General features: G+C 52.7%; 1 protein-coding gene across 1 annotated transcript in view; it reads left to right on the top strand.

The window, feature by feature from the left end:
• Window positions 1–16,249, top strand: part of LOC122373515 (protein piccolo-like) — a gene marked incomplete at its 5' end in the record, with an annotated part of 71,239 nt that overhangs the window by 40,233 nt on the left and 14,757 nt on the right. Inside the window, 3 exons of the mRNA XM_043351648.1 lie at window positions 2,068–2,273; window positions 2,669–2,776; window positions 15,227–15,367. Coding sequence (XP_043207583.1) covers window positions 2,068–2,273; window positions 2,669–2,776; window positions 15,227–15,367 — 455 coding nt within the window. The remainder of the gene's footprint in view (window positions 1–2,067; window positions 2,274–2,668; window positions 2,777–15,226; window positions 15,368–16,249) is intronic.

Raw genomic sequence — 16,249 nt, 5'->3', positions numbered from 1 at the left:
TGCTGGAATCAGATTTCAGTTCGCCAGTCATCGATGTTTTTCCAATCCTCCGTCACTCGTCACCGTTACCAGGGACTCGTTTCATAAAGCGAGTCCGTAGCTTACCCCGGTTTTTGGGCTTGTATTGCAAGCGCATGTGAAGCGATAAATTTATTTCCCTTTCTCCCTTCTGTTTTTGCTTGCAAGATAAATAAATTCAACGATTCAAACTATCGTCATCGCTTCACATGCACTTGGAATACAAGGCAAAAAAAAAAAAACGGCGTAAGTTACGGACTCGCTTTATGAAAGAAACGAGGCCCTGCTGTTAAAACATTTGAACACTTGGATTGAACACAGCCAAGGGCTAAGGTAGAAAAAGTAGAAATTTGTGATATAGCTCTGCTGTCAGCTCTCATGAATCGCCGAGCTGGGTCTCAGCACCCCTGGAAGGTTTATTGCCTTTTGTGTCTTATTTGTTGTCTTGTGTGTTTTCCGCGAAGCTGTTGCCTTAAAAATCGGTGACAGATTGCACGGAAGGTTTAGCCGTATTTGGATGTGCTATGTCTCTCGTGTCTTTTTACATAAATTTCCTTTTTTGTCCGGGATAACCTCTTTCACTCTGTTCTTAGGCACCCACTGAACGGCATTTTAAAATGACGCTTTTACCATAGAAATCGGAATTCCCGAGTCGGTATTGACATGACTTTCAACTTCGACGGGGTGAGGTTTTTACGTGAGATGCAGCGGGATGTTGAAACTGCGAATTTAAGCAGACCTAGAATCGCTATACATTTTACAAACACGTATAAACATAGGCAAATCCCGGTAAATGCTGACAGCAGCAACAGTTTGTGTGAATCACAAGCCACGCAAGCTGCTCAACTCAACGTCTAGTCGTGTTGTCTAACGAGATGGCTATCTCCATTTGTCGCCGATTACCACTTCATCTCTGCTCTCGTGAATACTGAATAAGATGGTATTTGCTCTTGTGATTTGTGAAATGCTTAGATTCACTCTGTTTTCGTAAAAAACACATTCTTTCAAGTGTGGATAGGGTATATCTTCCGCGTCAACTCTTTATCTTCTACGTCAATCAACATTTATCAGTTTGGGGACCGAACGACCATCCCTTCCGATGTTTCGATTTCCACATGGCTCGCGGCACTACGCCTCGTCTTCCTGTGGCGTCGCCTCGCTAAGCGTCAAACTAGTTCTGACACCGCGACCACCGTGAGTTGGCAGTTTGTGACTGTTTACCAGGGACTAAGCCCGAGACTTAGTCCCTTATCTGAATGCTGGATGGAGCCGAAAGCTAGCGGTGTGCAACTAGAACCAGCACAGATCTTCGGTGTAAAATGTAAATGCTGTTTACTTCCTCGTACGAGATTATAGGGTCACAGAGTACATGGTTCAAATCTACTAAGTCTTAGACTGGATTTTGGAATTAAGTAGGGGTCCCGAGGACAGGTGGGATGAAGGTTTGGGCGAAATGGCAGCGTTCACCCCTATTATTTTGCTCACTTTCGTTTAAACACAAAAGGGGTGTGGCTCTATTTGGCATTCATTTTCAGGTTTGTTGGAGTTCTCGGCTGTGGTTAATGGGAAATCCCGTGACATCAGTCCTGTTAAGGACTTGTTAATTTACCTCTTCAACGAGCTGGCAGATTGGTGATTATTTCCATGAATGTGACGAACCTTTGGCTGACGTCTGGTCTGGACTGACACGCGATAGTTTCTGGTGAAGCAAACGTCCAGATCCTGGTTTGCCTCAACACCGTGCGAGGCACAGCATTGAGAGACAATTATAAGCAACATAAACAATGTCACTTCTAAGCAAATTTTGAATGCATTGGCTTCTTCCAATACAGCATTACATGGCTCCAGGCAGTGAGTCAGCCCGCGCTTTTACCTCGAGCAGAAGCATCCTATATTTTCAATTAGGCACGGCGGCTAGACGTAAGGCCATCCCATAAACCTCCTTACTATGCTAGTCAATACACATTGCATCATTTTCCAATTTACCTCTCGTTGCGCTTGCTCACGCCCGCCCCGTTGCAGCCGGTTGACCCCCTCCCCTCCCCCCAGGCGGCGCAAGAGGCGGTGCTCAGCTGCCGCCAGCAGTGACGTCATCGGTGACGTCACACCCGATCAGATGATCTCCATCAGCGGGCTGGGGCCTTTCGCGGCGCCGGGGCCGGGGCCGGGCGCCGAGATGGCCTCGCCCGGCGCCGGCGATGCCGGCAGGCCGGTAGCTGTCAGCTCAGCACCCAGGACCGTGCTGCCCGCCACAGGTGGGTGCTGCGAGAGGGGGCGTCATCGTGTGGTCAGAACAACACCAGATCTGTTGGTGTTTTGAAGGCCTAAGGCCTGGCGCTGCGCTGCAACCGAAGTCTTCCCGATCGATTTTGTGCTATAATTTTGGTTTAGCTGAAGAAGGATGATAATGCCTGGCTGGATGAAGGCGAGACTTTAATGCTTCATACAACTACTCCATCCTGAATGCGTCTAGACATTTAAATGTGACGACACTTTCCTTGTTGCTTCCTCGCCTCGTAGTGTCTTTCCGTCCACCCCCTTTCATCTCTCTTATCTAGTAATGTGTCTTATCCCATCCATCACCACATACCATAACGACCCCTTGACCCCTGACCTGACGTTATTCGTTAACCTTTGATGTTTTCCACAGCCTCCGGAGGCAAGTTGGTTGGCATTGCCAAGGCTCGGCAGCGGGAACCCGAGTGTGCGGCCCAGCCGACGGTGCTGACATCTATCGCCGGCCGGCTGAGTCTGCCAGGTAAGTTAGCAGTGACATCTATCGGTGATCTCTGCAAACTGTGTGCGGTTTACTTGCTGAAAACACTTTTTATTTGGGGAAATGTCATGCGTGTTTTGTTATTGAACACACGAATGTGTCCCAAAAAGTTATCCGAATTTCTTTGAAGTCCTTCATCTTTACATATGTAATTATTGTTGAAAGAAAACGTGGTATAAAAATGTTTTTTTCATTGGCCAAAGTGTGCGTCAGTTGTTACTGAAGCGATATCACATTGCTGTTTGCTGAGCCGTATCAGTTTTGCAAGTCCCATTTGACTTCTGACTCATCGCTATCTTTCTGTGCACTTTTGTGGGCCATATTTGCTCAGAACTCGAAGCTTGTCGCCTTGTGAGAAGAAACGCTCTTGGGTGGCACAAGAGCATTCAGTGAAAGACAAGGTTGATTCGGTTGTTGAATGATGTGCACGACTGTGTACGATTACTGCCGCTGCGTTTCTTGGCACACACTCGTGAGTGTCTCACTTCGGCTCGACTATTTGCGAACTGATGGGGCAGATCTTTATACTCTTCTTTCACATCTCCTCTCTGGGGACTGCAGAATGCAGGAGTCTCATGCTGACCCGACGGAACTGAACTGTATTGTTTCGAAGACTTCTTTTCGGATTTTTTCCTTTTTTACATATTGCTTCAAGCTAGATTGGAAATTGGAAAGGGGCTTTGCCATTTTTTTCAGGCCCGCGAAGCGAGCCAGAATTTCTAGTTTCTACCAATGTGTTTGAAATAATGAAGATAAAGGTACTGAGTCAGTTTTAATGGTGTAATTTCGCACTCTTTTATTTTAATTCCGCCAATGATATGTCTTATTTAATCCTATTACCAGATCCATTACTATTTCTTTGAATGCTTGATCATTAAATCACCAATTACGTTGTTTGAATTTCTTTTAAAGGGTTAACATGATCCTTCTTCAAGTTGCGGCAATAGCTTCTTCGTAGTTGCAATCTTCGAAGCTCGCCGATCAGCAAATTAAGGTTCAGTAATGACCACGTTACGTGAGCCATTGCATATTGCTAATTCAACCCGCTTTTCATTGATGCTACTAGGAATTATAATGCAAACATTGAGGCTTCGCTGTAGCAGAAATAAATCTGACTTCTGAGACCTCACTTGTAAATTGTAATGGCATGGATAACCGAAGCACCCTCTTGCTTTGATCTGTTTGGTGGTTAGAAATGAGAGTTTGTGTAACGTTAGCTGTTGAGTCGCTCGACACTGGGTTCAACTGTGGTTCATTTACAAATAGATTCACCAGCTGCGCCTGCCGATTCAAATGAGCTGCCAAATCACATCGGTTCAGTCTGAGCTGCTGAACTGTTCAACCGGCTCAGATCCGGGAGACCCATCAAGTTTAGCAGCATCCAACTGAAGGAGTGCGCTCCTGTCTCATGGCTCGAAGTTTTGTGAACATTCTCCGAATTCGAACCAGCGCTGTTCTGTCAAAGCCGACATGTTTTGCGACGTCCTGTGTCCTTTTTGGACTGTTTTGTGGCTCGAGGTATCAACGCTTGGCCAACTTCATGAACTTGGTGACTTTGTCGTCAATTCCTGTCAGCGTACTGTGAACTTCAAACTTGGCCCTGACTTCAAAGGCTGCGACAGGGGACAGTCTGCGTCATATTTAGACGGCAGCGTCATATACTGACGGCGGCGTCATATCCTGACGTCGGTCGAGCCGGGCCCTCGTCAAACCCACTCAGATTCGTTCGGGGAATCTGAGCCAGCCTGAAATAGAGCTGGACGGAGGTATTGATCACATAGTGCTGGCCAGGTAACTGTTCCTCGAATGAGCGGGCACGGGACAGGACGTATTGACCAGTCCTCAATATGGTCAGCCAGGCAGGTATCGTGTTTATGGTAGAGGATTGCTTATGGGCAATGTTTTCCGTCAGTCTGATGAGTTAGCTCGCGGAGAAACGTTTCTCCTTTTGGCGTCAATTGTTAGCATAGGAGAGACTATATTCTGGTGAGGAGGATATGCCGGGAAAATTATAGCAGAGAGGCTTATCTGGGAGCCATTGCCACGGCCTCTCGTAAAGTCATCTTTGCAGCCTTCGTTAAAATACCAAACATCTTTACCTGCTTACCTTCTCTGAGCAGTACCAATCTCCGTCCATCCTTGGCTCTCGCCGTCCCCTGATATACGGCAGAATTTAGCTCCGAATATACCACACCAATTACCACCAGACACCAACCGCGCCGCTCCTCAACTTCATGGATCCTAAAACGCGAGGAGCACTACTAGCCATGGTCCCCTCCACTGAAGAACAAACGCTCCACTGTTCCCGTCGTCTCCCTTCTCCTAGGATTCCGTCCCCGGGCTGTTGGCCACATGTGCATATACCAAAGCGGCCGTATGGCGTCCCATACATAGAGATCTTATATCTTATATAATCTATATCCGCTGAGACCTTTGAACCTCGGCTCGAGGACGATGATAGATCAGCTGCTCATGATAGTTGACCTCAATGTTGAATGCTAAACGTCAATGTTGAATGTCGACCCGACCTCGAGAGTTGGTTGTGTGGCACATAAGTTCGAGTGTCGACGACGTTCTAGAGGGTGAAGTTGTGACCATGAATGGTGAAGATGTACCCCTTTGAGGTAGAGAACTGACTTGAGATGAGGGACGATGATGGCATACTGAGGGGCGTTGCTAAGATCCTAAGGGTATGTTGATGTGATCGATATCGTATATGCTGCGAAACCAATGCCGTGTCATCTCTCGAAGTCCATTGATCGAAGTCCATCCGCAGGTCACTTGACTGTGTTGATGCAGCGAAACGTTCACCAATGAGACCGATGGTGCATCGAACGATGATAGATTATTGCGCCGATAGATTGAGAGGCAAACAGTGCATAGTGCAGGCCCTCAGTGGACGCTTGTCCGTAGAAATGCGCTAGTCTCGCAGTTTGCACGCCTGCTCGACATTCTTGCAGTACGCATGCTAAACGAATATTTTTTTCGTTTGCACACGTGAGGATGAATGCTGAACTGCTTTGACATTTAAGAATTCAGTTAGAGGTGTTGAAAATCATGAGTATTTCCTAGTTTTTGCTGACATTGAGGAGCGCCAGCAGGCGTCCTGTTAACTGCATATTGCAGAGCTCTGAAGATACTGATCTCCTTGCCGTCAGCATCACACTTGTCCTGTAGTGTAGATCTCCTCACATCTCTGACACCGTTCAGCTCAGCTGGGGGTGCTCGCGATGGCGCCGTGCGTAGGCCACCTGCCTCGCCGCGGGCGGCACCCAAATACCACTTTTTATCTCCTTCCTGTTAAACAATTACCTTTTTGTCGTCGACTGAAAAGATCGTCGCTATGATCTTTCCGATCTTTTCTTCCAATTGTGAGCCAGATGCTCATTTATTCAAATAGCGCGTGCGACTGGCGTGAATCTTCAGTCGTCGCGCGTGACACGCTCAAAGGCGCACGGGTGGCGGGCGGCGGCGAACTGACTGCGACTCTGACGGCGGCGGCGGCGGCCCGCGCGCAGTGAAAGTCACCTTCACATGGCGTTCGCGCTGCTGGGAGGTGCCGTAAGGGCGACATTGCCGCCTCTCAGGGCGGTGCGATGGCCCCAGTCGCCGGTGATTGTGGGCCTGTTTCCAGTGGGGTGGTTTTATTAAATGAGTGCGGGGGACGGCGGCCCAGTCCCCGGTGATCGGCCCGAGAGGGCCGTGCGGGGCTGCCAGCCGCTTCACGGCGTCTCAAGGCACTGCTGAAGAAAGAGGCTCATTTGAAGTCTGAGATAAATTATTGTTTATGGTGGAGTCAGCTATGGTGCGCCTTGCTGGCGTATGCAGTTTGCGAGGTGCTTGTCTTGGAAATTCGTTGATTCAAAATTCTGGACTAAAATAAAAAGGAACACGATCCCCCATTCCATTGAATGTGGACTGGTTTTATGGCGTGCGCGACGTGCGTTTAGGAATTGAAAGAATGAAATTCGGTGAAAATTTTGGTTTTTGTTTTTTGTTTTGTTGGGTTAGGCCCTTTCGGTCCAATTAGACCATTTCAGAGCCGGAAGGATGATAGGAATTAGGGGGAGACATTGGTCTGGGCAGGCACCCTAGTGAGTCACCGGGGCTGAGCCCATCCCGAAGGACAGGCCGACCAGCCCCAAGGTACTCACTGCACCCGGCTACGGGGTGCGCTCCCTCGGGAGCAGCGGTGCCGCTCCAAGGGAGCAGCCCGCATGAGATAAAGTTGCCTGTCCAGCCCGGAGGGGGGTTGCGGCGTGGAGGAGAAGGATTTCAGTATCCTGAGGATAGAATCACGGAACGGTCGAAAATTTTGGCTTGAAAGTCAGATTTCGACTGGACCGTAGCTGGAGTTCGTGCCAAGTGTGAGGTGTCAATACCACAGTCCATCGCCAATTCCATAACCCATTACTCAGACAGGACCTTGCCTCGTCCCCTGAACACGATTGGGGCTTTCCGCTCAGCCCGTGCTATCCATTCGTGTTGCTGGCCGTACAGTTGCCTGTTCTTTGCCTAGTTTTCCGCCGTCACTCGGTGCGAACACTCCGGGGGGAGGGGGGCTGGTGCACAGGGAGATCCCACATAGATAACCACGCTATTGTATTGTCCTTTTAACTGCGCCGTGCTGACTCGGACGCCGCGGGTATCGCTCTAATGGAGGCGCGGTATGAATTGTGCTTCACCGGCTGTGTAGCTGGCGCTGGACTGGTCTAATGAGCGTGCGATATGAAATTACTTTACCAATAACGTGCGCTGGATTGACCAATAGCGTACGCTGGACTGGTCTAATATGAAATGTGGATTGCGCTTCACTGGCCCTAAAGACTGCGTTGGTCTGGTCTGATGGGTGTGCCTGTGCGACGGTTCTCCAGTTCTCCAGCGACTGTGCCACACCAGTTCTGAAAGACAGAGCCCAACTGCCTAAATGTTGCCCCGTGCCGGGTCGTGCCAGAGTAAGGATGTTTCGTGCGGTGCGCATTGGGGTTCAGTTAGGTCTGTGCTGCACCGTCCTGAAGACTGCCTAGTTGCCACAAGTGCACTGGTTCAGGGGGCGATGCTATAAATGGAAATCCCACGCTCTGAATATTTACACAAATTCAACCCGTAAAACGTCAGTCGTTTGCATGAACGCATATGTTCTCGATTTCTAGCGATCGTTTTTCTTTGATTTTGGTTTGACGTTCAAGGCAGGAGGGATATGTGCTGACGTCATATGTGCTGACCAAGCGAGCAGTATTCGCCTTGTGTTCCTATGTGAAGCGGCACACACTAATTGGGGAAACATCAGATGATTTGCTTTAGAGCAGACTAGTTGAACAGAAACATCCATGCACAAAATGTGCCCTCCGACTTCTGGCGTCCCGTTTAAATCCCCTCTGGTACCATCACTCATTCGGGCGTCCCCTCGTCCCGTCCGTCCCGTCCCCTCGTCCCGTCCCCTCTCGTCCCGTTCGTTCGGCCCGCTACCCCACACATCTCCACACCATATGTGCGCTGTCCAAGTCTCAAGTTTCATCCGCCCCAGACGATGAGTCTCGCTTAGAACCCGACACAGCCATTCTGGAGCCGAGTCCAGAATCCAGACAGGTGGTCTGGAGCTGTGTCCAGAATCCAGCGTCCCAGACCCGTCACAGATGGTCTGGAGATGTGTCCAGAATCCAGAACCGACAGAGCGGGTTGGCGACTGCTGTCACAGATGTGGTACACGATTGGGATCGCTGGAAACCGGTTAAAGCAGCCAAACGTGTCCTTAGAAAGATGCAGCTGCTCTGCGGTGCGGACAGGTGTGCATCGTTCTTCAAGGTGTTGGGATATTGTGACCGCGGACCGGTCGTGCGGGGCCGAGGCGCGGCCGCGGGCCGGGCCGGCGGCTCGGCCGGCCGGCCGGCGACGGGCGAGCCGCCTGACCGCCGCGCGGTCACCGCGCATGCGCTCTGTGCCGTGGTTATATAAGGGCGCGACCTTGACCGGGCGGGGTCAGTCGGCGGGTCGCCGTGTCCGTGCTTGGTCTTCGGTCGCTGGAAGCACAATACACCGTGTCGTGGTATATGCAGCTTTACTTGGCCCTAACATATTTTGGCGCGGTCGGTAGGACCAATAACGTAAATGGGCTGCATATGAGTTTTTAAGAAAGAAGATTGCTGTGAGAGTTCTGTGACGGCCTACGCAAGCTCACGGTGGGAAAGGTGGACGGAACCGGTGAGTAGAGACTTTGGGTGGTGAGAGGTTCTCTCCAGTAGAGTTCAGTATAACAGACTATGGATTTATCTACCATTTTCCTTTCAAGAGCTTCGAAATTTAGTGGAGAGTCGGGGGAAGTGTGGCAGAAATGGTTCTGCCGATTCGAAGCTCAGACAGCGAGCATGAAAGCCGGGGACCGGCTGGCGGCTATGGTGGGTCTTTTGGACGGAGTAGCACTGGACACATTCGCGTCACTCACCGAAGAGTCACGGAAGGACTACGGCAGGGTGGTTGAAGCACTGAAAAGTCGGTTCGGTCGGCAAATAAGCACGTTGCAGGCTCATGCCGAACTCAACCGAGTTTGCCAATCACCTTCGGAGTCTGTTGAAGACTTCTCAGCCAGGATCAGAGAGCTGAGTGGGCTAGCCCAGCCGGCTCTGCCCAGCGACCACTGCGCTATGGAGGGATTCCAGTGCGGCCGATTCATCTGTGGCCTCCGTGACACGCAATTGCAAGAGAGGTTAATCAGCCAAAACGTATCCACACTGACTGACGCGGTACGCGTTAGTAAAGAATTCGAGGAGACGAGGAAGACGATCAAGGCAGTGCGAAAGCATGAGATCGACGTCATCGGGGCGTTCCGCCCGGTCGGGGGTGAAGCAACCGTGGGTCAAGCAGAAAAGACTGTGACGGACAACAACCGGCTCACAGCCATCGAGGATCATATTCGCGGGCTACACGAGTCGATATCGGCCATCACAATGGCGCCGAAGACGACAACTGATGCGAGTAAGTCTCGCCGACTTCCCCGGTGCTACCGCTGCGAGCAGCCGGGTCATTTTCAGCGAGACTGCCCCGAGCGTAGCCGTGGTTCACCTAGCGTCAGATGCTTCGGCTGTGGAGAATTGGGTCACCTCAAGCGACACTGCCCCATTTCATTGCCGTCGACAAGGGATGGGCGCGCGCTGCCGCTCTGCTTATGTTGCGGGCAGCAGGGCCACTGGATGGCGGGGTGCCAATACTTCCAGGGTGGCAGCACTGGCGGAGGCCACTCCGAGACAAGAGCTGCTGATCCCCGGCGGGGCGCCGGTGCGCATCAGGAAAACTGAACCGGACTGGAGCCGTGGGACAGGTCCCAGTCCTCTCTAAAGCGTCCCCACTCACGGCGTCGGCCGTTCGGGTCGTCATTCACGGCGCTCCGACATGGGCGCTGGTGGACACTGGTGCCGACTTCACCATGATGCGAAGAGGATTTTATGAGGGGAACCCAGCACTAAGAACAATCCGGCTCAGCCCCAGCGCGCGCAATGCTATCGGAGCGGGAGGTACCTCCCTCCAGATAGTTGGTGAGTTGGAAAACCTCTCATTATGCATTGATGGAGTCAGCTTCCGATGCCCGGTAGTGACCGTGGCAGACGACCTCGTGTACGACGTGATACTAGGTCGCGACTTCACGTGCATGCATCGCACGGTCATTGACGACGACGCTGGCTCATTCAAGATTGGAACCATGAGCGTTCCCCTGCCCAGCCGGGAGCAGGTTCGACCAAGACGTGCGCGAGTGCGATTACTGTCGAACGTCGTCATTCCAGCACGGTCAGAGTGCGTGGTAGCTGGTAAGCTGGAGAGAGTGGACGGCGTGCAGAGTGATGAAATGGGTGCAGCCGGGATATTCGAGCCATCAACCGTAGCGGAGCGGGAGGGACTCCTGACTCCAAGGGCTCTGGTCGTTGCAGACGACGACGGGTGCGTCTCGATCATTTTGACAAATGTTGGGTCTGAAGAAGTCCGTGTTCTCAGAGGCAGCGACCTAGGGACATTTTATGATGCCACAAACGAGAAGGACTGCGAGTACAAGTTGTGCCTGGCTGCAGACGGAGGCGTTGGGGACAGTGATGATGACGACGTTGATGATGTGAGCTGCAGAACAGAAAGGCGTCAGAATACGACGGTGACAGAAGTACTTGATGTGGACGGATCTGACTTCTCAGCGGAAGGAAAGGAGAAGCTCAGGACCATTCTAAGCGAATATGCAGACATCTTCAGTCAGTATGCGGGTGATATCGGCAAGACAGATTTGCTCGAACACCACATCGACACAGGGGAGGAGGCTCCCGTGAAGCAGAGACCACGGCGGGTGCCAGTTAAACTCCGCGAGCAAATCGAGATGCAGAAGACGCAGATGATGAAAGATGGAATAATTGAAGAGAGTACGAGTCCGTGGTGCTCCCCAGTCGTCCTGGCCAGAAAGAAAGATGGAAGTTTCCGCTTCTGCGTCGATCTCCGCGCGATCAACAGCCGAACTCGCGGATGTGCGCATCCTCTGCCGAGGGTCGACGAGGCGTTGGATACCCTAGCGGGGGCAACGTGGTACACGACGCTCGACATGGCGACCGGTTACTGGCAGGTCCCGCTGGCCACAGAGGACCGAGAAAAGACGGCGTTCTCCACGGGCAAAGGACTCCATCAGTTCAGGGTGATGGCCATGGGTCTCAAAAATGCTGGAGCCACATTCCAGCGACTCATGGAACTGGTGCTTGCAGGTCTGGACTCGAAACGCTGTTTAGTCTACCTTGATGACATCATCATATCAAGCAGATCCGAGGACGAGCACATCGCAACGCTCCGTGATGTCTTCAAGCGAGTGAGGTCGGCGAAGCTGAAGCTCAAACCAGAAAAGTGCCGCCTCGCAAAGCGCGAAGTTACGTTCCTGGGTCACCGGGTCGCAAAGGAGGGACTCCTACCGGACCCACATAACATCCAGAAGATACTCGACTGGGCTCCACCGAAGACGGAAGATGGCATGAAGAGCTTCCTCGGATTGTGCGGATATTACAGCCGTTTTGTCCCACAATACATGGATCTCACGAAGCCGCTGAAGGAGGCCAAGGTGGTGGGTGACCACCTGACGTGGACGCCGGAAGCTGAAGCAGCTTTTGAGAGTCTGAAGCAGGCGCTGACTGCACCTCCAGTGTTAGCCCTCCCTACGTTCCGTGGTACATTCGTCTTGTACACGGATGCATCCGACTCTGCAGTCGGTTCAGTGCTCGCGGAGCGGGTGGGTGACACGGAGAGAGTCATCGCCTACGACAGTAAGGTGCTGACAAAGCAACAGCGCAGATGGCCAACATATGATAAAGAACTCTGGGCCATCGTTCACGCCATCCGGCGATTCAACCAGTACACAGTTGGAGCAGAATTCGAAGTCGTGACCGATCACAAACCACTCACGGGTGTACCGGAGTCCATCAATGTGGAACGGGACGGGACGGGAAGACGTGGCCGGTGGGCCATCGAGCTGAGCTCTTACCAGTTCCGGGTGGTTGTCCGGCCGGGCCGTGATCACGGCAATGCCGATGCGATGTCCCGGCAGCGACCAGTCAACGGCAATATCTGGACGGGCAAGCGCAGCAAGTCTTACCCCGCCGAAGCCGGTCAAGCACCCGTGCATACCGCAGCTACAAGAGCCCAAGAACCTGCTTCTGGTGGAGAGGAGGAATGTGTGGGGAAGACTCGAGGCGCAGCAGAACTTGACCAAGTCTGCGCACTGCCTACTGCGCCACCTAGTGCGAAGGGTGACCAGGCGGGACGCCTAATCACTGAAGCACCAGGACAATCGGAGTTGCAGACGGCGCAACAAGAGGACGAGGTCCTCAGTGTCATGCGGAACGCCTGTCTGGGCAGTCGGGAACCACCGCCCGATCACCCTCTCGCCGAGTGGGAGCTACTGCGTGGGAGCTGGACGCAGCTCGAAGTGCGGGAGGGCGTTCTCGGCATGAGGACGAAGTGGGGCTTCCGGGCCCTGGTCCCCGATTCGATGCGATCAAGAATCATGACGCTCGCCCATGACCATCCGACGTCCGCACACTTGGGACGGAGTCGAACAACGGAAAGAGTGCGACAGCGCTTCCTCTGGCCCGGCATGTTCGCGGACATCCGTCGGTACTGCAGCACGTGTGACCTTTGCCAACGGCGCCATCGCCCTGCACCGAAGAGACGAGCTCCTCTGGTGACGGAGGTCACGAGTCAACCATTCCGCAGAATTGCGATTGACATCACTGAGATGCCGGTGTCGGAGAATGGCAACCGATATGCAGTAGTCATCATGGACTATTTTTCTAAATACGTCCGAGTGTACCCAGTCAGACGGCAGGATGCCGAAACCGTAACCACGGTGCTGTTGGATTGGGTTTACGACATGGGGGTGCCAGACAGGATTCACTCGGACCAAGGAGGCCAATTTGAGTCTGCATTGTTCCAGTGCATGTGCAAGCGACTGGGCATCCAGAAAACGCGTACAACGCCCTATCACCCTGAGAGTGATGGTATGGTAGAGCGTTTTATGAGAACACTCAAGGACATGGTCGCCAAATACGTTGACCCTCAAGGAGCGAACTGGGACGCTGACATCAAGGCGTACTGCATGGCCTACAACACCTCTGTGCACAGCGTCACCGGATATTCCCCGTTCTTTCTGCTGCACGGATTCCACCCGAAAACGCCACTCGATGCGGTCATCAACCCTCCGGATCGGGCGGTAAATATCCGGTGCTACCTTGAAGAGCGTCTAAAGGCCATTTCAGAGGCTTATCAGGCGACTATCAGGAAAACCCGGGCCAGTGCTACGGAGGCTGCGACCCGATTCAACCAGCGCGCGAGCGGAAAAGGGTTCGAGGCTGGTGACCGGGTATGGATTCGGGATAATAGGGTCTCGGTCGGCGGGAAGCCGAAACTGGGACTGTACTACAAAGGCCCGGGCACCATCATCGGCCGCCTCGGAGGAGAGAGAGGAGTAACGTACCTCGTCCGTGACGACAAGGGCAAGGAAAAGGCTCTGCACTTCAACCAGCTAAAGCCAGCTGTGGAACGGGAGTCCCACAAACAGGAAACGTCTGGAAGCACCCGGAGGGACGACGCATCGGACACAGCCACAGAAACGCGTCCCAGGAAGCAGACGGGGTCCGAGGAGACTGGACCGGATCCACTGGCGTTATACTACCTCTGCCGGCGGGCCCGAGATCAGGTGGGGAATGGGGGTACATCTGTGCGGGGCGCGTATGTGACCAGGTCTGGCAGAGTGTCGCTCCCCCCAGATCGTTTTCAATCCTAGGCCTCGGATGCTCTCGATGTGCATCACCAGTGTCTAAATCAGTTTGTATTTCCAGTCGCGTAGTGTGTCGCGTTTCTTTGTTACTTGACCAAGTGGAAACGTTTCTTTTATGGGGGGAGGAGTGTTGGGATATTGTGACCGCGGACCGGTCGTGCGGGGCCGAGGCGCGGCCGCGGGCCGGGCCGGCGGCTCGGCCGGCCGGCCGGCGACGGGCGAGCCGCCTGACCGCCGCGCGGTCACCGCGCATGCGCTCTGTGCCGTGGTTATATAAGGGCGCGACCTTGACCGGGCGGGGTCAGTCGGCGGGTCGCCGTGTCCGTGCTTGGTCTTCGGTCGCTGGAAGCACAATACACCGTGTCGTGGTATATGCAGCTTTACTTGGCCCTAACAAAGGTGCATCCGTCAGTTCTTTCACATTATTTCACCCTCTACATATTGTATGTCTTTGCTTGCCATACATTGCCCGGCATATGCAATATGCAATCATGGTTTACGATCGTTGCCCGGGCTAGCTTATCTCCGTTCATTGTCCGTTGTCCATGTTTTTAAGTTTCAACGCTTTCCGAGTTCGGAAAACGATCGAAGCTTGCAATGGAATGTTCTGAGCGGATTTCCGCTCCTCGGGAGCCCAAAATATCGTACTTGTCATCAATATATATCATCAGACTATAGCCATCATACCCCGTTTGTGTCACGCTCTTATACTGTCATACCGTCTGTGTCACACCGCCATACTCGTGTCTATCCCCTTTCGGCAGGTTTCATACCGTCCATACCGTCCATCATACCGCCATACTTTGTAGTTATATGTCTGTCCTCCTCTCCTTGCAGGTTTCATACTGTGTCACACTGCCATACTCATTTGTCTGTCTTCTCCCTGCAGGTTTCATACTGTGTCACACTGCCATACTTTGTCTGTCCTCTCCCGGCAGGTTTGATACTGTCTATGTCACACTGCCATACTCACTGTCACACTGCCATCAGTCTCCTTCCGGCAGGCTTCACACCATCTATGTCATACAGTATGACATAGACGACAGTATGACTCATACTGTCGTACTTATGCATCTGTCCTCCTCCGGGGAGGTTTTATGCTGTCATACTGCCATACTCATGTATCTGTCCTCCTCTCTCGGCAGGTTTCGGCGGCCCGGTATGGACGGGCGCGGCGCCGGGCCGTGACCTGACCGGGGCCGCCTGGGGGGTGCCGGGCAGCCCAGCCCCCCAGCCGGCGCCCCTGCCGCCCATGTGGCTCGGCCCCACACCACAGCCCTATGCAGGTGAGGACACTACATGTGACTAGGGCGGGGCAGGGGTGAGGGGGACGTGCTGCTGGGTGGTGGAGGCTGAATTACCTGGAACAAGTAAGAACTAAGAACAGGGTGTACGGAAAGTAGAGAATTACAGTTTTCACTTATCTGGGGGTTTTGATGTGCACGTAGTTATCCAAAATGTGGAAAATGATGACTTACGTACGATCCCCGACATGCTGAAGGGCGTGGCCCAATGCTACTTAAAACAAAATTGAGTACGATGACACTCGTATGGTCATCGGGGTGTGTGTTTTAATCAAAACGTCTCTTTCCAACAATCAGATGGATTGACTTCTATAGATTGTTTAGCTACTGAGTTTTATGGAATAGACGGACGGCCGTGTTTGAAGGTGTTCGACTTTCAGTCTGGCTCTGACTATGTCGTACCTGTTCGTAACTTAAAAAAAGAATGGTTTCGTTAACATTTTTATCCCCCCTCAAACCTAAAGAGTGAGAAACATGGTTGCTGGTTTCTGCAGATAATAAATTTACTTCGAAGAGTAGCCGAAAGCCTTTAATATCTTTCCCTTTCGTAGACCTTCTCATAGCAAGGACATAGATCCGTTGACGTATCGTTTGTATGCGATAATTCCTCTCCCATTTTCGTTTGCACGTTTGTCCAAAGCATAGCCCGTCCCACCTCTCGGGGCCCCGGCAGGCGCCGATTCGGTTTTCCGTCGCGTCGACGGGTCGGTCGGCGTTAGTTCCGTTCCCGACCGCTTGGTGTCGCTAGCTGTCACGATGCTGTGACGTCACAATCAGCTGGCCCCGCCCCCCAGTCTGACGGCCCGTGACGTCAGCGACCGGTGTGGTCCGCCCGTCGGTACTGTGTTGATCAGCGACCTCGCT

Source organism: Amphibalanus amphitrite, unplaced genomic scaffold, assembly GCF_019059575.1.
Source record: "Amphibalanus amphitrite isolate SeventyFive unplaced genomic scaffold, NRLGWU_Aamphi_draft 001508F_arrow, whole genome shotgun sequence".
In the NCBI taxonomy this organism is placed as follows: domain Eukaryota; kingdom Metazoa; phylum Arthropoda; class Thecostraca; order Balanomorpha; family Balanidae; genus Amphibalanus; species Amphibalanus amphitrite.
The sequence above is the reverse complement of the archived record's forward strand: the minus strand, read 5'-3'. Positions and strand labels throughout refer to the sequence as shown.